At 33.2% G+C, this 26611-nt stretch overlaps 1 protein-coding gene across 9 annotated transcripts in view; it reads right to left on the bottom strand.

Moving 5' to 3' along the window:
- Positions 1–26611, bottom strand: part of LOC143234017 (uncharacterized) — a 132655-nt gene continuing 106044 nt past the window's right edge. For 6 of the 9 annotated variants that reach the window (XM_076471014.1, XM_076471019.1, XM_076471015.1 and 3 more), the window contains 7 exons: positions 23737–23987; positions 19005–19105; positions 17412–17668; positions 9289–9398; positions 7612–7812; positions 4064–4177; positions 1–3104 (listed from right to left, as the gene is read on the bottom strand). In XM_076471014.1, the coding sequence (XP_076327129.1) occupies positions 2998–3104; positions 4064–4177; positions 7612–7812; positions 9289–9398; positions 17412–17668; positions 19005–19105; positions 23737–23987 (1141 nt within the window). In that variant the 3' untranslated portion in view covers positions 1–2997. The remainder of the gene's footprint in view (positions 3105–4063; positions 4178–7611; positions 7813–9288; positions 9399–17411; positions 17669–19004; positions 19106–23736; positions 23988–26611) is intronic. The other 3 variants (XM_076471021.1, XM_076471022.1, XM_076471020.1) reach the window with 2 other exon arrangements.

The raw sequence follows: 26611 nt of genomic DNA, 5'->3' as shown, positions 1-26611 counted from the left end.
TTCATTTCTTTGTATACAACCGTATTTATTATCTTCAATATTTGAGCATATGACATTTATACATACTTGTAGAATAAACTACATCGACTGAAAGTAGAAAAATTTGACCTAGCACTACCTACACTGGAAAGAATCTGAATATGTATATATAACCTGTAATAACCCACAACATATGTAACAGAAAGATTAAACTAGAACGTCGTGAAACGTATTTAAATAATACATACAACTAGACCTACAGGTCTCGTTTAGTAATTCCTAATCTACTACAGTATTTGTGACTGTTTTCACTAATCAGACGATTCTCAACTTATTCTCAAGTCATAATGAATTGTCGTCACGTTGGAAGGTTCAAAGTTTCGATTAGCTTTGACTTTGAAATATGAATTACACCTTCTCTTGTTCAACTGGTTAGCGTATTTGTATATTTGCATATGACTTCTCTGACTTTTCTACATAGTACTGTACACATATAAAATCAAGTGTATAAACACATGCGCACGTCCTCGTTTAATCGTCTAACACTATTGTACAGTTGGGGGAACTCGGACAAAAAATCTACCCTGAGGTACCTTTCTTATTAGTTTCTCTTCTACAAGAGTTTTTTTCCGTTTTTAAATAAAGCAAATTTAATTCTAACCATGTCTTCTCTGACATAATAAAAACAGAAACACAACCTTGAAACATCAGAGGTCTGAAAACTTGACTACATCAAGTTATTAGGGCTGATGCTTTTACTCTGATTCAAGTTTCCACATCGTTTTTCGTAGCTCATACGTTTATAGCACATTTAATACATAAAATGCACACAAGTCTGCACCACCTTTAGGTGTGCTAGACCTTAGACAGGTTCCATGTGCTATTCTAGTTTCCTTCCTAGAAACAACAACACAACAACAAATTTATCTTAAACTTGAGACTTCTCAGAATGAATCAACAGTTATATATAGTATCACGTGAGTAACCATAATAAAGTGATTTATACATACGTATATAATTTAATCTCCTATTTATCTAAAAATCCTCACTCATTTCATGCCTTTGTATGAACAATGTTAAGTTACTGCACAACTTATCACTGAAGCTCTGCAAAACAAGTACTCTCTGTGCCTGCTTGGAAAAAGGTGTGTTAATGGATTTAGTTATAATCACGTGAAAAATCTACTTACGTAACATAAATGTCACAAATCCAAAGTTAAGAAACGTCGTGATCAGTTCGTTACGGTAAGCCCGAAGGAAAGTTACGTACATTGTTATACCTTTTCTATATACACTCAGTAATTTAGGTTATTATTTATAGACCTATAAGTGACATCTCCTGAGACATACGCAATGATCTCGTCTATCGTCATGCATAAATAGGAACATATAATGTTATATAAAATCTACACAAATTCGATTAAATATTCGGTACTAATGTTTAAGTAACAAAGTCTATAGCTTTTAAGAAGAGTGCATGCGTAGTAAACCGAGAGTTTGAAATATTAGTACTTTTAATTATTACAGAGAGTATCTTGAAAACATATAATTTATGCCAGAAATTCTTTGTATCAAGTTAGTAATAAAAACGCAACAAGAAAGACACAGAATTAAAAATATTACCAAATTATTCTTAGTTATCACTGCCTGAATGATAGTTAAGACTTATTTAAATCTCTCTTATTTTGAAAACTGATTATTCTTTTCTCAAAATTTGATGAATATTTTATATTGTAAAAACTATTATATTTAAGATATTGTATATTAAATAACTTTGCTCGTCAACAGATGGCAGCAAATCCACTATATGTTGTCAACGGCAAATGAACCTAGTCTGATTGCTGAAGCGAAGTTTCTCATTATGAACGAATTGTTGGAAATCCTTTACATACTTGTCTTAAATTTTACCTAGTTTCTTAACACATTACGAAACTTTTGAACTAACGTATCGAAATAAAAATGTTGTTCTGATGCATTAGGTTAACATATAAACTGTGTCATAATAATCAAAAAATGTCGAATATTTCTTATAGTCAATACTTGGAATCTATATAACTTGGAACGTTCCTATAAATATAACAAATTATGTGACCTCCGATGTGTAAAATACAGAGAGAATTTTACACAAAACATTATATATAAATATGACTATAAAAAGTGTGACTATTCTATACAAAATTTATATTTACTACATCATGGATTCTTGAGAAAGATAACACTTTTCAGATGTAAAAATACCCTTTCAAGATTACATAAAAGTGATATTTCAAAATAGTTAGATTAATCGTGTCATTTACAATATATGAGATTTTGTATTCTACAGTTTTAACTATAGAATATCTTCTTTTCGATGCTGATATTTCTCACTTCTGTATAAACTTTGAATCACTATTATTAAATGTAATATGAGTAAACAGTCAATTTCCTTAACATAAAGAAATAACATTAAGTGGAGGATGAAATAAGATATTTTCTATAATTTTTATCCTAAGGTATAGGAAGGTATGATGTGAATAACAAATCATCTTTGGTTTCAATGAATGTAAATTAAAGGTAATAATTCGTTTAAAAAAATCTGAATGAGCATATAAAACATATTAATGATGTAGAACATTATAATTCTTATATCTAGAAAACCATAATTTCATTACGGACATTCGAGGGTTCAGTGACCTCTAATGTACATCGTTTGCAGCACAAGTTCCGAAGCATTCCCATGAGTTGTTACGCCTACAATGAAAGCATCATGGTCCATTGCTTCTACAGGTGTACAATGCCATGACCTGCACGTTTAGACAACAGACATCTTAAACTTCTATACAATATTCCATCTTTTGTTTTCTTTGTTCTTTAGAATGACTTAGTCTAGGGGTAGAGGTAGAACGCCTATCGTGGGTCTTGGTCAAGCCTGTTTCATTGTTTGGGAAACTTTTATTTATCAAGTAATAAAGCTCGACACTATAGTTGTTTTCACCAATTATATCCTATGGAAAGTACAGTGAAAACTACTGGTACGAACTAGCATCTTTCTGATTTAAAGGCATTTGGACTGATTGAAGGGTCATTCAATGCAGGGAGGTTCGATGATGCTGGTCGTGCACTGTGGGTATAGTAATAGGACGAGTCTACATAAAAACAATAACAAATTTTTAGGTTAATTACATTTTAATAGAAAATAAGACAAAGATATATTTATATTAATACGTTGTTAATTCAGAATAAGAAAGTCATATGAAACGTCTGTAAACCAATTAAGTTAAATGTATAACTAAAACAATGAGTATTTTAGTCATTCTTAACACACGATAAACCACAGAAAAAATAATAAAACAAGTTTGTGATGTACTTTTAGAATACAATGGTCTTAAAACACGATCAAGCACATAAAAAAGTTGTTTGTTTGTTTGGAATTCCGCCCAAAGCTACACGAGGGCTATCTGCGCTAGCCGTTCCTAATTTAGCAGTGTAAGACTAGAGGGATAGGCAGCTAGTCATCACCACCCAGCGCCAACACTTGGGCCATTCTTTTACCAATGAATTGTGGGATTGCCCGTCACAATTGCCGGTCAATCCCATTATTCGTTGGTAAAAAAGTAGCCCAAGAGTTGGAGGTAGGTGATGATGACTAGCTAGCTGCCTTTCATCTAGTTTTACACTAAAATTTGGAACTATTAGCTCAGATATGTTTAGAATACATTTAGGAAACAGTTCAATAATAAAAGGGGAAACAGAAAAGGTTTAATTAAGAAATGTCTGTTTCGTGTTTTAGCTGATGCAGTACAAACAGAAGTACTTTTGAGGTGTTCATATCTAGTTATGGTAACACAAGTTTAAGTTTCCAATGCTTGGTTTATGCATCTGTATCAAGTTTGAAATATTTGAATCCTTTTAAAAAGTCACTGTACAACATCCTCTTCATAAAAGTATATAATCGAAACTTCGGGAATAAAATATACAATTTTAATCGCTTGTGGTTCCGAATTATTTGTGTAATATTTTAATCTATATACAATGTTTCAGAAAATATCCAAACACAAGGACAACAATAAGAATGAGTAAAATTAGTTGGCTAACAGCAACTTACTTAGGATTCCACCTGGCCCATAGCCATAAGTTCCATATCCGACAGCTGCTGATGGATATTGGGAGTACTGTGACGTGTAGCTATATTCGTTACCCGGAACTCCACTCTCTACCACTAGAGAAAAGAAACAATAGACTATCAATACAATAACAAGGTTTATTTTATTGTAATTTAACGTTTCTTCTCACTAAGTTGCTTATTTTCACTCCACAATTCGGTATATTTCTACCTACTAATCCTTACCTCTTTCTACCTATCTGCAGACAAATGCAGAGGGGCGAGTCCATACAAAAGAGATGTTTGTTGTCAAGATTGGTTACACTGACAAATAAAACAGGACATCACTCAAATTAAAGTATGTTTTAATTTTGTAAGCATTGCACTAGACAGAAACAGCTGTATTCAGAGTAATTCCACGCCTTTGTTAAATAAAGCACAATTACATATCTATAACATATCCGTGTCAAACACATAACTGGTCCTTAGATAAACAGATACCACCTATCTTCGTATATAACTAACTGGAAAGTTTTCTGGATGCTACAAACCAGAATACTAACCTTCCAAGTATTATAAATTACTTCAATGTACCGAACTAACTAAACAATCCATTCTAATCTCTGTAAGCTAAGAAACTGACAAAAATATGTTTAATTAGCTATACCAATTATCAGGTTGATTTGTAATTTTTATTTGAGTTCTGGTCGGAAGTTAATATGAATTGAAAACTCAAACTCAAATGTCAACCGTTAAAGCTAACGTAAGTCCTTTCAACTCATCTGAAGTCTGTAAGTAAGTTTCAATACTATTTATTCTTATAATTTTAATTGTCTTATTTTTTTCAAAATGGAATTTTTCCACGTTGCTTGCATTCTTTAAGTGTTGGATACAACTGATTCACATTTTTAATATATCTATATGTGTTCTCTTGCAAAAATAATGTTTGAGATTATTTAGTTTCGGTAGATTTAACACTTTTACTTCTCTTAATCTTTTGAATTTGAACATGGAACGTGCTCGATTTATGCTTGTGTTATGTGAAAGCTTTAAGAACGGAGCTTTAGATGTCATTGGGTGTAGAAGACGACATGATGTACTTTGTGTAAAAATGAAGTAATGCCTAGTGCTGCGTTACGTTGACACCACACAATATGATTGGGTGTCCATATTTATTTCCAATACTACATACATAAACAGTATTGAAAATATAAATGGCAGTAATGGTCAAAGTGAGTATATAGTGCAAACTATATTGAAAAAAAAAACATAAGCAAAACGCATTACGAAAAAAACATGCAAAGACAAATTAACTCATTGCTCAGAACACTGGTATTTGGCATGTGGTTTTGTATAGAGTTTGACATCGTGCTTTCATGTTCCTATATGGTTCGTCAATGAAGAACCGTGTAGTGTTGTTCCAAGTATCCTGTAACACTTTTGACAATTCAATTGGTTGCTGTTTAACTTTCTCATCATGATTTTGTGAAGGCCACCATGTCTTTGTGAGTATTCCACCAGTTTCTTTGCGGTACAAATACGGTTTCATTACATTGGTTGTATTCTTGAGGTTATTGTCATGTTAAAAGGTGAAACCTCGTACAATGGGACGCGTTCCTAAAGGAATATCATAGTGTATAAGCAGCTTCATGTATCTATTGGCAGTCAGGGCATTTACGAGTTTATGTAAATCCATGACGCCCTTGGATGAGATACAGCCTTACAATTGTATCGATACTCCCGCCCCCATATTTTACTGTAGCTGTTGTACGCTGACTGTTGTAAATCTTTCCTGTTCCCCCTTCGAAAAAACATTCGTTAATTGTGTCACAAACACTGACTTATCTATAAAGAATACTTTGTTTTCAAGTTTGATCGTTTCCTTATTTCGTGTTTTTTTGTAGGTTAAAAAGTCTTTTGTTGTTGTTCTGTTGTCTCTCCTCAGTAAGGGTTTCTGAGAACTTACAAGACCATTTTGGGACAATAAGTATCTTACTGTTCTTGAAGATACGTTTAAACCTGTTCTGGCAGCAAGGTCATTTGCAAACTCTCTGTTGGATCATCATCTATTACGCAGAAAATTGACTTTGAGGAAGCCTACATCACTTTTGGATAGCTTGGATTTTTTTCCTCGACTACTTCTATTGTCAGCAGTACCAATTTTGCGAACCATCTTCAGGGTCTTGCTAGTGAAACTGAACTGCGATCTCTTTATAGAATTAGCTGTTTTTAACTAAAGCTTTGATTTCTATACGCTTGCCGTGTGGACTTTGTTTTCTTCCCCGAAGCTATCACGTTCACCAATAGCTTTCAAACTCTACAAACCAATCCAGTCTTGGCAGTTGTTTTGGTTTAAACTCTTTAGGCCAGATAACCAAAAGCGTTGAGAAACTGTTGTTTCTCTTCGACCCGCTCGCAAAATATGGTAATTTTAAATGGAAGAAATTTTGAGTCATTTATGAAAAGTTTGCAGATATTTGAGTTATTAGTTCGGAAATGAGTGATTTAATCACGCTTATTCTAGGTGTGGCTTAACCTGTGAACTCAAGATGGCCAGGAAGAGTAATTCTGAGAGTCAAAAAACACTCTACAATCGCGTCACTTCCTAAACCTATATATTTGGCACTTTCAGGTCGGTTTTCTGACACCCAATCACATTGTGTGATGTCAAAACAACACTGCATTAGGCACCGATTTCATTTTTACACAAAACATATTGTTCTATCACATGTAATTTGCATTATATACCCAATTTGATTTTTAATTGCAAAATTCTTTCAATTCGCTTTCTTCATAACGAAATAATGTTTGAATCTACCTAGCGCTCCAAAGAGATTTAGCAACCTAATATATATATATATTTAACAACGGTTCATGGAATGGCTCTTAGTTACCGTTATCTTTTTCAAGTACAAACGTTTAGCTCGTAGTTCCGTCATATCTTGACCAATTTCAGATATAATTACAGTTATAGATTCAAGAGTTCATACTCTTTCGGTTTATGTATTTGATCACACTCAAGCCCTCATATGTTAATTTACTTCAATTATGCCTAAAGGAATTTTAATTTGTGCGTTGACTGGTAGAGATGTTGGTGTGTAGTAAAATAGAATTGGATGTATTCGCGTTCCACGTTTGACATTGCTGACGCACAAAGATATAGCTCATAAAAAGGAGACAAAATGTCTCATAGATTAAATTGCTCTAATCTTGCCTAAAAGTATTTCAACTGCCGCGGATATTGAGAATTCCTTCTTCTTTCACTTTACAGTGGAATAGATTAAAATATGAAACATATCCTTCCATGTTTGATAACCTGAAACAAAAATGTATTTATAGCAACATATATAGCAGTTTATGAGCAATATCTGAAAAAGAATAAATAAGAGCTAAATAATTATTATTTATGTTACATTTCATCAGAACACAAAATTTGATTAATAATGTTATGTCATTTTAAACTTAATTTTGATTACACTGCTCAGGAACATAAAAAACCAGAATTTAAAAATAAAATAAAGAGAGGGCGCTGCGATAACGACGTCACTTGCCTGGGTATTGCCCGTAACTGTTGAGAGAATCAAATGAACCACTTGTACCATCACTAAATGTTGTATTTTGAATTGGCTGAAGGATGGTGAAAGACGGCGAGGTAGGTGTGTCTGCTTTCGCTGGAGATGGACTGTTTTCAATATCACTTCCGCCTAGTGGAGGAAGTACATGCGAGGGTATGACGTCACAATACGTCATCACTATGCACATGCAAACAGAAATGATTAAAGTAAAGGTTGCGCAAAGGAAGATAAAACTAAAGGTGTTATCTACAGGTTAGTTGTAAAAGGATAAGCAGATAAAACAAAACGAGACTGCGTGCAAATTATGACTAATCATATCTAAATACATTGAGAAAAACTGCAAAAAACTGCAAACATAAAGTATTGCTAATGTTTTTTTGACTTAACATGCACTCGTAGTTAAGATAAATGAAATTTTAAAATTACAATATCATGCCGTCTGTGTTTGTTATTTTCATTAATAATTTAAAAAAAATCAAAAAGTAATGAACTACTAGGAAACATATTTGTTAGTTGTTAATAGAAAGACAGATCAGCTATTGAAAACAAAAAGCATAGAAACAAGAAATAGCTGGTTATCTATATGTATAGTTAAGATATACACTACACTCACACCAGTATCGTGTAAAGGTACATATGCTTCAATAAATTCAGAACGAAAATGTTTTTATCAGATTCTTCATTTAGTTACGAATACGTGTAAAACGTTTCAGCTTATAAGTAGGTTAAGTTATTACTTTTTGTATATCATAGTGTAAGGTCTTTAATTTGTTAGTAAGATCATACGAAAGACACAGACAACCGGGTTAGAATTTTTCCCACACCCAGGCTTTGACACCGCCACCGCACATTCCTCTCCGAATATAACAAGAAAGAAATTAATAAATAAAAGTAAACATAAATATAGCTAAATCTCTTTAAACTAGAAAATAAAAATACAATTCTGAAAAAAAATCAAAATATTACAAAACATAAAAATGGTTTCTCTTTCATAATGATATATTAAATTTGAAAAAAGACGTTCTGTATTTGTTTGTTATTAAGCACAAAGTACACGATGGATTATTTGTGCTGTGCTTATAGCAAGTATCGAAACCTGATTTTTAGCACTTTGAATCCTTAAACTTACCTTTGAGTTACCGAAATGCCACATACTATAAATTACTGTAAACAATGTAACTGTAAACGCATTTTCATAGCAACGTTTTACAAACACGCGACCACAACAACAAAGGGTTTTCATACTAACATTTCAAAAGGTTATTATTAACAACTGAGTATTTCCTCTGGTATTGTTTAACACAATACCCTGATTTTTTTTATAATACAAGTAAACCTAGAATAAAGTAAAAATGAAATAACAACAATTAACGATCTTACGAAAATAGACATGAATTATAAATATTTGATTGGTAGATAAAAAAACTGTAAAAAGTATTTTTATTATAAAATATATTCCAAAATTCTAAGGAATAAACGACATATTTAGATGTTATAATTGAATTAAATTAATACTTCAACTTTGAAAGAGAAGATTTCTCTTTACTGTTATACCGAACCAGTAAACAAACAGACTCTCTGATAATGTTTCATTTCACCAAATGATGGTCAGTTAATTTTCACAGAAATCTGTCGGAGCACTATTGTACACACCTGCTTGATATGGTAATGCCGTGGAACTAGTATCTATAAAGTTGATTGGTTGACCCGTAACGGGCCTCCCTTCTTGCGTGTTGATGGGAGTCAGGGGAGTTAAAGATCCACTTCCTGTGGGGACAAAAACCTAAGTCACCTCAGGTATTTTGACTGGACACTAGTTTCGAGATTAGCTGTTAAAATATATTTTGTGGTACTAACAAACTTAAATATTTGGTAAAGATTAGCTGTCACGTCGATCAGTTTCAATACCACAAAGCCAGAAATGTGTTCAGAATTTTTAGGTCAAACGTTTTAGAGTTTATACAAGATAGTGAAAGACTAATGGATTATACTTTTCATGAAGTACCAGACACGTTAAGAACAGTTTTTGTTTGATATTGAGAGAATTAGATATAGAGGCTAAGGCTGAGAAACAACGACCAGTCTTTTATTGAGATGTAATACTCTTAAGAGATAAGGGTTGTTGTAAGGTTACGGCAAAGTAGTGTTGGGTATTAGATACTCTAACATGAGATAAGATAGTTGATACTAGATAAAATAAATATTAATTTAGAATGAATTTTGTCGATCTCAGACGACTAAAACAAACGAGCATATTAAAGATTCTAAAGGACATGAAGATAGCTTGTAAGACTGTATACAGATATTTATTTGATGACAGATCAGACATAAGAGATAAATAACTATAATGGAGATGACGAAAGCTATTTAATACAAAACTAAAAGTAACATTTGTCGACCGGATACATATTTTATCGACTTTGAAACTAAAGTATAACCCCAATGTGACCGAAAAGTGCAATATCAAATTGTATCAGAAACTGTATAGAACACTAGAAATATGATACTTATATGTGTGAATATATACGAAAAACATAACAACAATAAAAATTCTATGTGATGTTATCCGATGTTGACTGAATTAAAATTAGGTTACAGTTTTGAGAAAGATTACGTAAAGTATATTCCTCAAGAATTATTTTGGTAAGACATGTATGAACATAACTGATTATAAATAATTATTTTAGAAAAAAAATATGATTATGAGTTCCTGACAATAGCAACAAAACATAAATAAATTATTCACCGGATAGGAATGACGTTTTAACTGTAATAAATCAAAGTTACAAAAACTTTAAGTGGCGGAAGTCATTATAAGATTACGAAGGACTGTCTTGTTGCCAGACGATTGTTCCTGCTCTCTTGACATTAACAAAATTGTCCAGGAATTATCTGAACAATGAACAGTTAGAAATATGGCTTCCACAACAATTGCTTGAGATGAACTGATTTCATTAATTCCAATGTGCATTTCTTAAAAGTTTGTAATGCCTGAATTAAAATTTACCAAACGGTTTGGTTTGTTTTGAATTTTGCGTAAAGCTACACGAGAGATATCTGCGCTAGCCGTTCCTAGTTTAGTAGTGTAAGACTAGAGGGAAGGTAGATATTCATTACCACTCACCGCCAACTCTTGGGCTACTTTTTTTACCAAAGAATAGTGGGATTGACCATCACTTTATAACGCCCCCACAGCTGAAAGGACGAGCATGTTTGGTGCGACAGGGATTCAAACCCGCGACCCTCAGATTAGGAGTCGAACGCCTTAACCCACCTGGCCATGTCAGGCCCGAATTATTAGTATAGTTGTAAAAATAATAAGTCACCCTTTTTTTTTTTGTAGGAAATAAAAAGAAGTTGAGTTTTATGTTTCCATCATTAAATTCTAGTGAACAAAAGGAAAAGAAAATATATAAACACAACTGTTGCAGACAGTAAGAGCCTGAAAGGGAAAATAAATTGTATTACGTTGGCTTTAAATCTTGTATGTTAAAGTTACTAATGGATATAATTTCATTGTGATGTGATGTATAATTTGTAGTGTTGACCGTACCTTGAAGTGAATTAATGTGATCAGGTGAGAAACAAACAAACAAATTAGAAACGTTAAATCTTATTGTCCTAACCACCACCAATAGAAACGGTTAATTATTATACCTAGTCACGGGGTGAATTACCACCAGAAAAATCTTAAACGACTGCGTAACAATATTTTGTTTCGTTTGTTGTCAAGCTTAAAGCTACACAATGGAGTACCTGCGATCTGTCCATTGTTGCAGGCATCGAAACCCAATTTTAGGGTTATAAGCTATTATATTTACTGCTGAGATACTGAGGGCATCAAGAACAGAAACAATTACTAAAAATATTATGTACTGTGTGGCGGATTTACTATTATATATTTATTTTAATATCGATATTTGTTTCAGTTAAATACATATCTGGAAATCCAGGTAACTTATACTGTTAAAAGTATATTGCGAAATTCCTGCTTATTCAGTAAAGTTGTAGAAGATTCTCGAGTGCAAGGATAAAAAAATGTACTCTGTTGATCACCAGTATTGTTGCGGCAGCTAAACATTCTCGAAATTCGACTCTCAAGGAAATGAGGCAACTCAGTCGTTGTTTTCAGAAGGTATATTGTTTATAGATTCCTGTTCTGCCACTGGAAAATCTCGTATTGCACAGGATATTGAAGGTGGCTTTCTTAATGTTCCTCTCTATAACATTTATTTATCATTAGATCTAGTTTCCTGACCAGTTCTTGTTGGAGTAAGACCTACTCAGCCAATTAAGAATGTATCATTATTGTTGGGAAACAATTTGGCTTGGAGAAAAGTTGTTGTTGAGCCCAAACTGGTTAGCGAGCCATTCACTGTTTCATCCAAGGATGATGTTGTTGTAGAGAAGAATCCAGGTGTGTTTTTCTTGTTTGCTCTGACTCGAGCTCAGGATAAGAAATTAAACCAAAAACAAAGGATGTACACGTAATCGGAGGATGGTATTATTGATTTGTCTCATAAAGTTTTTGGATCCGATAAAGAAAATTTCAAATTATTATTATTTTTTCAATATATAACATGACTTATAAGTTAAATGTATATTGCAAAATTCTAGCCTATTCACTAAAGTTGTAGAAGATTCACGAGTGCAAGAATCAACAATGTACTATATGAGTATTTAAATAATAGTGATCGCCAGTATTGTTGGGTTAGCTAAACTTTATAGAAATTCGCCCCTCAAGCTTATAAAATTAACCAAAACAACGCAGCAAGAGACAGTATATATTGTTGGTTTGCTACATTGGTATACTACGGACCTCAGAAGCTACAACTGCGATACGTTAAAATTCTTACGAAGACATCATATAACTTCAGCAGCGAAACAGTAACGTGTGATCAGCGAAATCACACCTGTTTTGGAACAGGCTAGTTCCCTGTTAAGTAAGTGTATCTATATGTGCTCGGTATTAATTCGTTCATCGTGAACCGTCAATAAAATATTCAGTTCCATACCAGATAAAGACTCATTATTGTTTGTAAGTTTGTAAAATGTTTGAATATAAATCATTACTTGTAATAACTATTCCTAATAAACGTTATTGTAAATTGTATTATATTAAAATATATTTGTATCGAGAAAGAAAACTGTGTCCACCAATTTTGTTGACAAACATCACAACTTTGATACTCTCTACATTTAATTAACTTTCTAAATTTAAATTACAATTTAACTCAGTTTCATACTTTGATATTATAACACGTAACAACTGCGATAACCAGTAGAAATAACTACTGACTAAATTATACTGTAAAAACCACCACCAATGGATGGATACTAGAAGCACTGACACAGAGTTCTGGAAAATGTTTTGTTTCTATAGTAAATAAAACCAAAATTTGAAGTAACAAATATTTTTATTTCTTATTTTTGAAGTTCATATGTCACGTTGTGTTGTAGCTTATACAGTACACACTTCTCGTGATTCGTGGCATGTGCACGTTTTACTGACGTCACGACAGTGCAAATTGCAACGTTAAGCGTCCCTTATGCGATTGACTGACAGACGACACACTACTCTATTGTGGTGCGAGTGGTTAAAACAAGTGATTTCTCCAGGGGACTTACGCCCTCCTTCGGAGAAATAAGATATCTATGCAGTTTAGTGACATAGTAAATATATATATGTGTGCGTGTGTGTGTGTACGCAAATAAAACGAGATTTTCTTAGATTATTGATTGTCACTTTGTAAACAAAAGCAACTGTTTTCATGTCCAAAGCACACCACTTATCCTTGCACGTCTTCGGTCATCGATAGATGCTGCATTTAGCAACTTTGCCGGTATGTTTTCATGTTGAAAAATATTAATATCTAATGGTTGAATGAAAGATACAAATAGAAGTCTTACTGTGGATTTTGTTTTTGGACGGTAATCTTTCGTGATTAGGTTACGTACTTTTGCTTAAAACATTGACCTTTGTGTTAATGGATTCTTACTTGTTGCAAGACACTACACTTTACTTACGAAGATTGGAGTATGACTTTTGGCACACCTCTTTCTGAATGGCTCTGGTGTTCCAAGTTAAGCCATAATCCATTGCTTTTCAGTGCCATTGAGTACAAGAGATGTCTCCGTCTTGGAAATTCTAATATTTGACCTTAACCTATATTTATGATCTGAGTGTATGAATATTTTCCTTTGGAAATGGCTTTTATATACCCTTCCCCAAAACAAACAACATTTAGTTGCGTCACATCATCTACAAAATCTCAAAACGTAGTTTTCATATGTGCCGTTCCGCTTGACTTTATATCAGCTGTGGTTATAGGTGACTTGTTGCCTTCCGTTATAATCAGTGGCGTATTTACGTAGAGGCTAAAGGCAGCGCAGTCCAGGGTTTCGTGGAAAAATATTGTGTATATTCAATGTTATGCAATCAGATGAATTTCCTCCCCAAGAAAATTTCTGATCATTTAAAAAGAACACCCTAAATAGATAATCAGTGATGACGAGAAAACCCACTTGTAGAGAAAAAATATATATGTAAAAACGGCTGGTTTGGGTTGAGAAAATTTTTATGTAGAGGAGCGAACAACGATGACTGAAGAAGGTCGAAACATTGTTCGCTCCTCTACATAACAATTTTCTCAACCCAAAGCAGCCGTTTTTACATATATATTTTACCCTAAATAGATGTTTGTGAATAGTGTGAAGCATTTCTAGTGTGAATGTTATTGACACCCACCCACCTACCATCTTTCGCATTTCAAAAGAGTGCTTTTCGACTGGTTAAAGTACAGCTTTCATTTTCCGATGTAGGAAGTCTTTACTATTTCGGTAAAAGCAACTAACCATAAAGAAGGAATAGGTTATACTGTATAATCTAGCAATTGATTAGCAATTGATCGTATAAAGGAAAACTGTGTTTCTACTCAAGCCTAAATTTTACTATGTAGAAAAGTAATGTGCTTTGAACTGAATCAAAACACATGACGACACAAGTCAAGAATATTAGAACTTTAAATCTTAATACCTGACATGGCCAGGTGGCTAAGGCACTGGGCTTGTAATCTGAGGGTCGCGGGTTCGAAGCCCCGTCACACCAAACGTGCTTGCCCTTTCAGCCGTGGGGGCGTTATAATGTTACAGTCAATCCTACTATTTGTTGGTAAAAGAGTAGCCCAAGAGCTGGTGGTGGGTGGTGATGACTAGCTGCCTGTATTATCTCACACTACTAAATTAGAGACGGCTGGCGCAGATAGCCCTCGTATAGCTTTCCGCGAAATTAAAAAAGAAACAAACAAACGTTAGTATTTATGCTTCATAGGCTCTTCAAAATAACTGTCTACACAGCTTGCTGAATGGTGTTTGTCGTTCAACGTGTAACAATCTCAAGAAAAATGATAAAACACATTCCTTGGAAAATGAAGGTTTCGCGGCCTTTCCTGAAAGGTATGTTTCGAATGGTACTCTTTGTTATATTTCCTTAGAACTTCTGTGTATTTGCGTTCATATTTTACACTTCCAAACAAGTTGAAGTTGCTTTATATATATAGTTACAGTGTAAACCAATTTACACTGAGTTCTTGTTTCTCAGAGAGTCTTTAAAATTTGTAAAAACCACATTGTATTTGATTAAACTTTCACGGAACCATGTTTTGGGGTGAAAGTTACATAAATAAATAAACAGTTATCGCGTGTTTTTCTTATAACAAAGCCACATCGGGTCATCTGTTGTGTCATCCGATGGGAATCGAACCCCTTATTTTAGCGTTGTAAATCGGTAGACTCACCGTTTTACCAGTGGGAGGTAAATAGTTATTGATTCACGAGCTTAATAAGTGCACGTGTTATATGAGTAATTTCTATCTTCGATTTTTTTTTCACTCAAAATTGCATCCTTATTAACCAAATGTGTTCTATGGTAATATCAATTTATATATTAGAAACAGTCGTAATTTTTTAATTGCCTTGAAATAGTTTAAGAACCTTGTTTCTATGTGGTAAGTGTGTTGTTTTTTTTACAACAAAAAATAAATAGTTCAATACTACAAAGACTTAAAAAGTTTTACACGTGTTCCAGTAGACGTATACGTTTCGCACTGGGTATTTTTCCCTGTACATTTATTTGGTCTAATATCTTTCTTCAGGTAGGTCACACGATGTGGACTTGGTATTCGAACAATTAGCATCCATTCGTGCGTGAATACACACAAACACGTTATATTCATAAAAATATAAATTGGTTGTGCAGATAGAGAAGGAACAGAAATACGGATAAGATAATCTTAGCTTGTGGGCGTTGATCTCTCTGAACAGTTGTGTGGCTTGAATTGAGACTGAGAGCAAACACCATTATCTGTAAACACTGCATGATAACCGTAAAACTACAATGTTTTTGGCTTTACACGCCCTAGTTTTTTTCATATCTATGACACCTGAGTACTTTATAATCGATTAGCTGACTCATGCAAGGAAAGTTCGTTGACTTAATATATTGTTTTCCAGTCAACTAAAAAAAATAAAAAAAAAAAAATGAAAAAAGATGAAACTTCATTGTAAGGTATTCCAGGTATGTCGTATAAAAATACAACTTATGCTACATTCGAAAACAAACAAACTCGTAATATGGTTTGAAATAATCCTCGGGGCTGAATACTTTTGATCTGTTGTTAAAGTTTCGTAACCTCACCAGATGGCGCAATTAATTATCATTGAATGAATAAAGCAGTTTGAAGGACATTATGGGAATTAAGTGTCACGAGGTGTGATTTCATTGCTGTTAGTTTTGACCAATCAGTGTGCGTGTATATATCAGTTAACTAGGTCACCTACTATAGTCCTTATATGCTTAAAACAATACTAATTAGTATTTTAAGTTTTAGTTAAAATTAATGGATGCGTTACAACTGACAATCTTGTAAATGACAGCAACTTTATATTCATGCATAAGACTTATGTAGTAAATGAATGCATTTATTTGTTGGTGGACTTAAACAAATATTTTTAATGCGTTTTTAACAAAATCATATAAAACTAAATGTACATTGGTTGATGACTATTATCCAATTCAAAAGTCTACAAGTTGGTTAGTCATGCGGAATATACAGAAGGAAAACCCCGCCCATTCACCGTCATTGTTACAGAGAAACCCCGCCCATTCACCGTCATTGTTACAGAGAAATCCCGCCTTTCTTTAGTCACAACAGTTTGTAACTTTCATTTCAAAACAAGCATACAGACACACGTGATGTCCATTCCAGTGAAAGTGAGAAATGAACCATAGGTTTAATAGTATTAGTTCGGAACATGTGCGAACACATAGCCATAGAACATAACACCTTAAACAAATCATGATTTATGACTGCTTGTACTCGATAACTTACAAAAATCGATTATGTCTGTGGTTACAGACTTCAAACCTAAAACCTTCTAACCTTGGTCTAGTGAAAATATATAAAATATATAATCCTTACAAAGATAAATAAATATTTTGGTAATTTTTTCGTTCCATTTTCCAGGAAGTTATTTTTTTATCCTTGCTATTACGACAAGTATTTTAATGTTTTCGCATAAGAAACACATGCACACCTAAATCCATACAGATTCCAGGACCTACACATCTAGGTTTAAATCAAGTAATACTTCAGATCTACTCCACAGGAAGTAAAGGTGTACAATAGTACATGTATAATGTACTATAGTTTATTAAAAAAAAAAACAGCAAGAAAAAAACAAACAACTTATACTACAATAGTAACGGGAAATTTGACTTGCCGAGAGATGGCGCATAAACTGCTGTTGACTGTAGTTGAGCGTTAATGGAGTTCAGTGTTCCATCATAGGCGATAGTGGCGACATCATGTTTGAAGCTTTCCGCTCCTGTCGACGTAACGACGGGAGAGAAAACCGGGTCTTGGGCGGAAGCAAACTGTTGGAGGGAGTATGATGATCCGTTGGGTAGGACCGTGGGTAATTCTGCCATTATGGATTTTAAGTCACCCTCATGTTTTTCCCATTTGGGCCACATCTAGTGGAATAGAAAATTGTCCTTTACTTTGTTTATACGGATCTGTTTCAAATTAATGTCATTTAAAACCAACAGAATATTACCTCAAATCTTGTTACGTGACATGACATTATGTAATATATACCTACTTAGTTGAAAGTCTGTGATCACGAGTTTTATAAAGTGCATTCAGTTTATTTAAATTAACTGAAAGTTACTCCCGGAGATTACGTCGTGCTAACAGTATAACGTGTTACTGTTCCCCAACTATCACAGGGCAGAACATGAAGTTGTTATCATCAAATATATATTTATCTCTCAATGATGACTCGGATATTTACCGGTGAACTGAGCTTCTGATTTCTGGCTATAAAACAGTAGTGTTCAAAACAGAATGTAGTGGCTGATATAAACACCTTATGTTACAACAGTTTTCATGACGTATTACATGGGCGTGTTCTTTCTTTTTTGGTATAAAAAAACGAGTTGCAATAATTTTTTCGCGTCAGTCTTCTACGTTTGGATTTACGATTTTTAAGTATACGTTATCAAACGCAGACTGGCATTTCCACGTCCAATGATCGGCTGTTTCTGATATTAATCCTGTTTTATTCAGACAAATATGAAATACGTTAGTTTTATTAAAATTATAATATTTATGTGAATTTATTGACCTTACAAATAGCAACAGTTTTTTAGTTCTTAACACGAGAAATGTCTCCATAAATATCATTTAATATTTCACGAGTATATTGTCCTATAGCTTGCTTGAATAGAGAGAAGATTTAAAAGTTGAAACATTGGTTGGATTCCATATAAGGAACTCAGACAAATTCTGCATTCGCTGGTTAAGTATTGTAATATAAGCAAAGTTGCCGTACCATGCACTCAATGGGTATTGTATCTAAAGCTGAGACAAACATTTTCCCTTTTGTACTAATTGGTTGAATATTGTATTAGAAGCAGTCACATATATCCCGCTAACTTGATGAATATTGTTTTAGAACCTGAGACGCACATTTTGTACTCATTGAATTATTTGTGAGCAATTTGGAAACTTTTTTAGAGAAACTGAAAAAATTTAGAAGAAAGCGAACATAAAGATTCAGCGTAAACTAAACAATTTCACGAAACAGTATTTTTTGTATATGCATACCATATTCAATCAATCAACGTAAAAATCATCCAATTTAGTGTATCAATTGTATAATATGGTAAACGTGATTGGTATAGTAAGTTGAAGATTGTTTTTTTGTCACAGGTTCATACAGTGAACACTCACGTTGGTCACCGTTGTACTGAACACGTTTTCGATTTGTTTGTTATATTGTCATAGGTTCATACAGTGAATACTCACGTTGGTATAAAGTTGGTCACCGTTGTACTGCGTACGTTGTCGTTTCGTCGTTTCTTCCTCGAGAGAGTGTTCACCACATATGTTATGTTCATCGTTGTTATCTGCAATAATAAACAGAAAATATTAACACAATTCGCATTATCAAAATAAACTAATTTGCCATCACTGTTACATATGAATTCATTAATATATAAAACATTATGTTGTCTGAAACCATTTACTTATAGGGTCACAGAAGTCGCTGAAAAAATGCATACTCGTATATACCACGACAAATTATGAAACACCAGAAAACCTTATTTGATATCCTGCACCGAAATGATAAAAGGATATGACGTTAAGTATACAACGAATTCTGCATAAGAAATCTCAATCGGGTTAAAACATTGTAACAGTCATACTGGCAACTTGATGCCCATATATAGACAAAGACAGTGTTTCTGGTCATAAATGGCCCGACAAACGAGTAGCTCAAATAATTGTGTAAGCGCTGAATGCAATCGGTTCCTTTATCAGTGAATACATGTATTTATTTCTAAAGTCGCTCTGAATTAATTATTTAATTAGTTGCGGGAAGATAAGATTAATTTACAGTCACCGTAGAAATGAAAAAAACAACACAAAACAAACCAGTTCACACACAACTGTAATTTGAACGTAGATAAGAGATGACAGTTTCAAAACAATTTTAATAAGTCTAAACACTTTTTCTCAATTAATTAAAGTCGAACGTAACAAAGTTAACTTTAAAATTTGTTATAAGCAAAAGAAACGATATATTGACGAAAACAATTTTGTAATTTCCAGGTAATTTTACAGATACTTTCCAAGCTCGTGTGAAATCCAAGAAACTCAATTTGCAGAATAGTTTTCGAGTCAGAAATGACATCGAATAAGTATTTTTCAAGTCATTATGAAAAGGAAAATAATGATAAATAAAATGGTTGAATAACCCCCCCCCCCTCTCTCGCTATAGCTCAGTGAAAGCTCTGAGAGCTTTTAACGTAAAACATTGTTCTCGCTACTGGCTGTGGACAGAGCAAAGATGTTTGTTTTTGAATTTCGCGCAAAGCTACATGAGGGCTATCTGCGCTAGCTGTCACCAATTTAGCAGTGTAAGACTAGTGGGAAGGCAGTAGGTCATCACCACCCACAGCCAACTCTGGAGCTACTCTTTTACCAACAAATAGTGGGATTGGCCGTTACATTATAACACCCCCACGGTTGAAAGGGCGAGCATGTTTGGTGCGACGGGGATTCGAACCCGCGACCCTCGGATTAGGAATCAAGTGCCTTAACCACCTGGCCATGCAGTGCAAAAAGAGTTCATTCTACAGCTTTGAGCTTAATAAGAATCAAGCCAAGACAGAAGACTAATCAATAATGTACACATAAAAAAATTAAGTTATTCTAATTTTACGTAGAGTGTTATACTTGGCAGCTTAAGATACATTTAAATCTGAAATATGAAAGTTTTCCTTGTAGTAACGTCGACACTTTTAAATTTTGTGTAAAACACAAAATACCGTGACATTAAATAAAACACCAAACCTATTATTTGGTTTTACGTTTTTATGTTATGATATTGAACTTTTAAATTTCTAGCTTTGAAATTGACACTATTTTTAGAATAAGAATATATTAACATGTCCGCTGTTCCTATATGTAAAAAAATAACACTATATTTCAAGGTTATATGACACAATAAATATAGATATTTTGTTGAATATGTAAGAGTTATTAATTTTTTAATGAACAAATTTTTATGCGTTTTAATCTGTGCAACATTGACCAATAGATGTAAAAACACATTCTTAATATTATGTGGACGGTTTATTTGTTTGTTTTGAATTTCGCTCAAAGCTAAACGAGGGTTATCTGCGCTAACTGTCCCTAATTTAGCAGTGTAAGACTAGAGGGAAGGCAGCTAGTCATCACCACCCACAGCCAACTCTTGGGCTACTATTTTACCACCGAATAGTGGGATTGACCGTCACATTATAACGTTCCCACAGCTGAAAGGGCGAGCATGTTTGGTGTGACGGGGATTCGAATCCGCAACCCTCGGATTACGAGTCCATTACGAGTGCCTTAACGACAAGGATAAGTCGGGCCTGGTTGTAGATGGTGTGAATAGTTGTTTTCCACCTAGTCTATTGTATCTAAGTCAGGAAGGGTGAGCACAAAGAGCACTCGAGCAGCTTTGCAGTACAATGAGTTGAAGATGTATAACAATAAATTATGATTAAAGCTTAAGTTTTTGTGTACTTACCACAACCTGTATATATGTATATATAAAGCATGTAGCTTTTTTTTTTGGTCAATCAGTGTTGGTAAATGGTGGACTTTTTGAAAAACATTTTTTTCATTCACCAGTTAGATTAATTTCAAACGAAGTCATTTTACTGTTACGATAAACACAAAACTAGATGTTTGCAAGAGGTTATGAGGAGTCTTGAGGTAACGCACGTCTTTACTAGTGTTAGATAAACTTGAAATATACGAAATACGATATCTTGTTGATTAATATCCCTACCTTCTGTAAATAGAGTAACCTTTATAAACACTTTTTAAACTGAGTTTTCCGTTTAGGCATCAAATGATTAGTATTCCTTATCTTCATTTAGCACAAGAGTTGCAGTCAAAATAGTTATAAAATTGTAAACATATCTGAGAAAAAAAAAAAAAAGATTAATTAATACGCTTTAATTAATCCTGTCCATATACTACTAATGTCCTTTATATACTAGGATCTAATGCTTTAATAGTCGTTTTATGATATAATTTCGATCGACTCCTTTTCTGCAGGCAGTATAGTAGAATAAAAAAATAAAGAGGGCGTTTTGCCGCATGCTTTTTTAAATATTAATTAGTGCATTTGGAGGTTTTAATCCATCAAGAAAAGCAATTTGTAAAAAAGATTATTATCACAGGACACTGCACGAGAGACTGTCATCCAATGTCACAATGTTGCTGCGTTAATTAGATATAAATCCAGCAGACTCAGTGAAGATGGATGTATTTAATAGCGAAACAGCTTTGATTTGAATCTTGGAATACCCTATATAATACAGGGAGAAAAACGTGGTGTCTTTAACACTATTTAACAGTTTGAAAGAGCTAAACTGTTTTGGCTATTTCTTAGTTAATAATGGAGATTTTAAATTCGTTAGGTTTTTCTTTTTTTTCTATAATATCAGGACTTGTTCATAAATTAATTACGAATGGCCACGGTTTGCAATACTGTAACATTTATTAGGTGTTCAGTTCGTATTTGAAAAAGTAGATGAAATTACACTAAACCAGGTAAAATAAAAGTATATACACATATGACAGTATTAATGCCTTTATATCCATTATAAAATTTGAAGCATTTTCGTTTCGAACACGGGCGGATAATATTGAAAGTTCGAGCGAAAAGAGGCATTGTGAAAAAAATTTAAAAGCTGCTTCATTTATAAAATATATGTTCGCTTAATGTTAATTCCTGAGATAAGTGTTAAAAAAGCTTAGATTTTAAACCACTTTAATGTCCTCAATCAAAGTGTTAAAAAAGTGGCTAAAAATAATTATATTACATTTATATAACTTTTGTCACCACAAGGCACGTAAGAACGGTTTGTTTAATTGTTGTTAAGCCCAAAGCTACACAATGGGTTATTTGTGTTGCGTTGACCGCGGATATCGAAACCTGATTTTAGAGTTACAAATCCAATAGACTTACTACCGATTCAAGTAAGGGAATAACAACAGATTTGGCCCGGCATAGCCAGATGGGTTAAGTCACTCGACTCGCAATCTGAGGGTTGCGGTTTCGAATCCCAGTCGCACCAAACATACCCACCTATTCAACCGTGGGGGCATTATAATGTGACGGTCAATCCCACTATTCACTGGTAAAAGAGTAGCCCAAGAGTTGGCGGTGGTGACTAGCTGCATTCCCTCTAGTCTTACACTGCTAAATTAGGGACGGCTAGCTCGTATAGCTTTGCGCGAAATTCAAAACAAACCAAACCAAATCCAGTACGATAAATCTGAAAATTATATCCATTTTCTCCATCACTTGCAGATTTTTTAGGAAACGTCGTAATATGATACATAAAACTAAGACCACAACATGTAGTTTGAAACTAAAAGACGTAGATTTCACACGAAAAAATCAGGATGAATGAAGATTCATATTCTACGCACATCAATGTTCTTCACATTTCTTCAGTTGGTATTTTTTGTTAACAAAAATAAAATAATAAGAAATGTTTGTGTTTGCATTTTCTTATAGCAAAGCCACACCGACCTTTTTGCTGAGTCCACCGAATAAAAAGAGTTCATTGTGATAAACAAAAAATAATAATTAAATCTGAGTAAGTTTGTTTCCTTCTCAATTTGTAAAAAAACAAAAAAGAATATTATTTTAGAAATCTGTGTAGATGAATTATGGGAAATCCCTTATTAAAACCAAAACAACTTTTATGAAGTTGAAATTCACAAGCCTATGTTATTAACAGGCAAAAAAGTACCGACTGACGTGTGTGCACATTGATTTGTTTTAATAAAAAACTACATGTAGAAAAAGTACCTTACCATCAAATAATTTCCTTTTGTTAAAACTTGAATTTCTAATTTTCACCTATTCTCTAGATTTTATGATCTTTGTGTAACGATTTGTAGCTTATGGCAATTATATATATATATATAGATATATAAATGATAAACCTCAGACTACTAGACTAACCTGCATCTGTTCCGTCATCTCTTTTTCTTTTATTTAAACTTGCGTTTGTATCAGAATTGGGAATCCCTAGTATTCCGTTAATGGAGTAAGACGGTCGTAGAAGAGATTGTGCTCCATCGTGGGTTGTAGGCGGCGCATGCGTAATGACAGAGGTGACATTAGCAGATTCCTGTTGTTCTAGGTTTCCAGCATTGAAGTTTGGTGAGTTCATGATGTACCTTGCCTTCTGTGCTGCTTTGTTTCGTACAATCCTATAGATGAAATATATATATCATCGACTTCTAACAAAGAAAGGAAACAGTAGCTCTTACAAAAGTCATATTAACATCCTTGAGAATATACGAGAAATAAATTAATTACAAACCACCACAGAAAAGTAAAATTCCGAAATGTAAAACTTTTAAATAACTAAATGAAATACTGAAATATATAAAAGGCAAAGCCTCGTCTAAAATACAAGTACTAAACTGAACACTTGGAATACGAAAGAACTGTACAGCATACGTATTGGTATATCTATATAACATGCTCTACTACATCAACTCTATCAGTACAGTTAGGAATTCATGTCTTTTGTGTGGTTGGTGCTCTCGTGTTGCACGTGAGTCTTACTGTATTAGGAATGCTTTAGTTTACGTCTCTTAAAAGTTTGTTATGAAACAAAGATGAAGAATAATTCCCCACGTCCCCTTGATTTTCAGAAGAACCATTACATTACTAGAAATATTCACCTTGGTAATTTTCAGAAGAACCATTACATTACTAGACATATTCACTTTGGTAACTCCTTTTAAACCTCTCAAATTCTGTACGTTGGCTTTCTGACAACATTATAGAACAGCGTAAAAATGTTTAGGAACACGCTTAGTATGGAATGTATATATAATTTGTAACTGGTAAATTAACGTTATTATTCCCACCTCCAAATCCGTCTCCAAATTATTGTGAAATAGCATTCATGTGTTCTAAAATACATTAAAGACACATTTAACAAAACATATGCTGAAGAATTATAGTACGGGAATAATTATGTTATTTGTGGTTCATTATTTTTCAAAGTTTTAGAGGTATGTAACCCTAGAATTTTTGAAACTATTTGTGCGGAAAAATGCTCGTGAGCCTATTATTTTGTTGGTTACAGGGCTCCTAACAACACATGAGTCACACAGAAAATGTAATCAAAATGACATCAGTATTGCAATAACCCCCCATTATGTGAAATCACTGGTATATATACAGGTTTGCCCAATGTTTGGGTCAGTTCTTTATACTGAGTTCTTTAAACAAATACTATACTAAGTATAAACATTTTCATTTTGCTTACTGGTAATGATGTTATAATAGTATTAACTTGTAATTAATAAGTCATGATAAACATGTAATATTTATAAACAAAACTAGTTTGACTATGTATTTTCAATAATAAAAATATATTTTTTCCTGTATATATACATATATTATACACCTAAATATACATATATATATATATATATATTTATACTGAACATTCATGTAAAATAAAAACAAAATTAAAGGAAAGACTGCGTTAAAAACAAAAAATCTAAACCTCTTATAATGTCAGTTTTAGAGTATATTATATTTTCCCCTGTACCCTGGGGATCCTTTCGATTGGTGCAGCGTTTGTGATTTTTCTTTGAGCTTGGTTTTGTTTATAACATTATACACATAACATATATATAAGGTTTACAACAAATGTATCATTAGAATTCCCTCTATATTAATTAAATTTTACACCGAATATAGCATTAGAATTCTCTCTATATGCATTAAAATTTATATCACCTATGCATTGTTAGGTGGGTTTTTTCTCTGTATACTAAGCTTATAACAAATATATGATTACATATATTTACATGTATTAAAATTTACAACAATTATGAAAGATAACATTATAATTCCCTTTATGTGCCTTCCAGTTTACAACAAATATGTTGTTAGCTTTACTCTCTTTATATATTACGTTTACAACAAATATGTCATTAGGATTTCATGTACACACATTCAAAATAACGACAATATCTTTAAAACTTTTCTGTGTAAAAGATACAAATGTATCATAACAGTTTTTCTGTACAAGTATTAAACACTACAAAATACATTTATTTTGATCAAAGTATACAACCTACACATTAAGAAGATTTTCACACTTCAATTATAAAATGTGCAAAAAATGAGTGCAGAAGACTTTTATTACCTCAAGTTTTAATTATCGTCTGTTGACTTCTAATATTCCTTTATGATGTCTAGACTCGCGGGAGTTTTCATAAGTTTACTGATACGTATAACAGATATTCAAAGACAGTATCACTGTAAATGTACAACAAGTATAACTATTTAAGTCTTAAGATGAATTGAAAGTTATGTTTAACTTATCAAAAGAACAATTCTCGTGACCTCTGTTGGGATTAAATCGTATAATAAAAACCGGAACAGAACAAGAAAGGTCAAGGTATGAACAAGTTCACCATTTTTAAGTTCTCAAGTATTGTATAATATAAAGCTTGAAGCAAAAGTGTCGCGAGAAGAAATGACACAAAATTAACAAGATGCAAACCTACAATGCAGTTTGTTCAGGGCCAGTACGATAAAGTTCGTGTCTTTTGCTTTATAGCATTACTGTGGATGCATTTATGTGTGTGTGTATGCTTCTTTCAAGCTCCTTGTGACAGAGGGTATTTCTTTCTCAGTGCAAAAACTAATTTACTGAAATCTAGCGAGGCTGACTACCGTCTTCATTTCTTACTTTCCATTTTCCCTTATTTGATAGCGACGGCAACTTCACAAGTATAGTAACGGGAAATTTGACAGGCATTTCTATTCAGAGAAATGTTTCTTCTGGTTGGTTGAGCATGGT

Source organism: Tachypleus tridentatus, chromosome 12 (assembly GCF_004210375.1).
Source record: "Tachypleus tridentatus isolate NWPU-2018 chromosome 12, ASM421037v1, whole genome shotgun sequence".
Lineage (NCBI taxonomy): Eukaryota > Metazoa > Arthropoda > Merostomata > Xiphosura > Limulidae > Tachypleus > Tachypleus tridentatus.
This window is presented reverse-complemented; position numbering and strand designations above follow the sequence as displayed.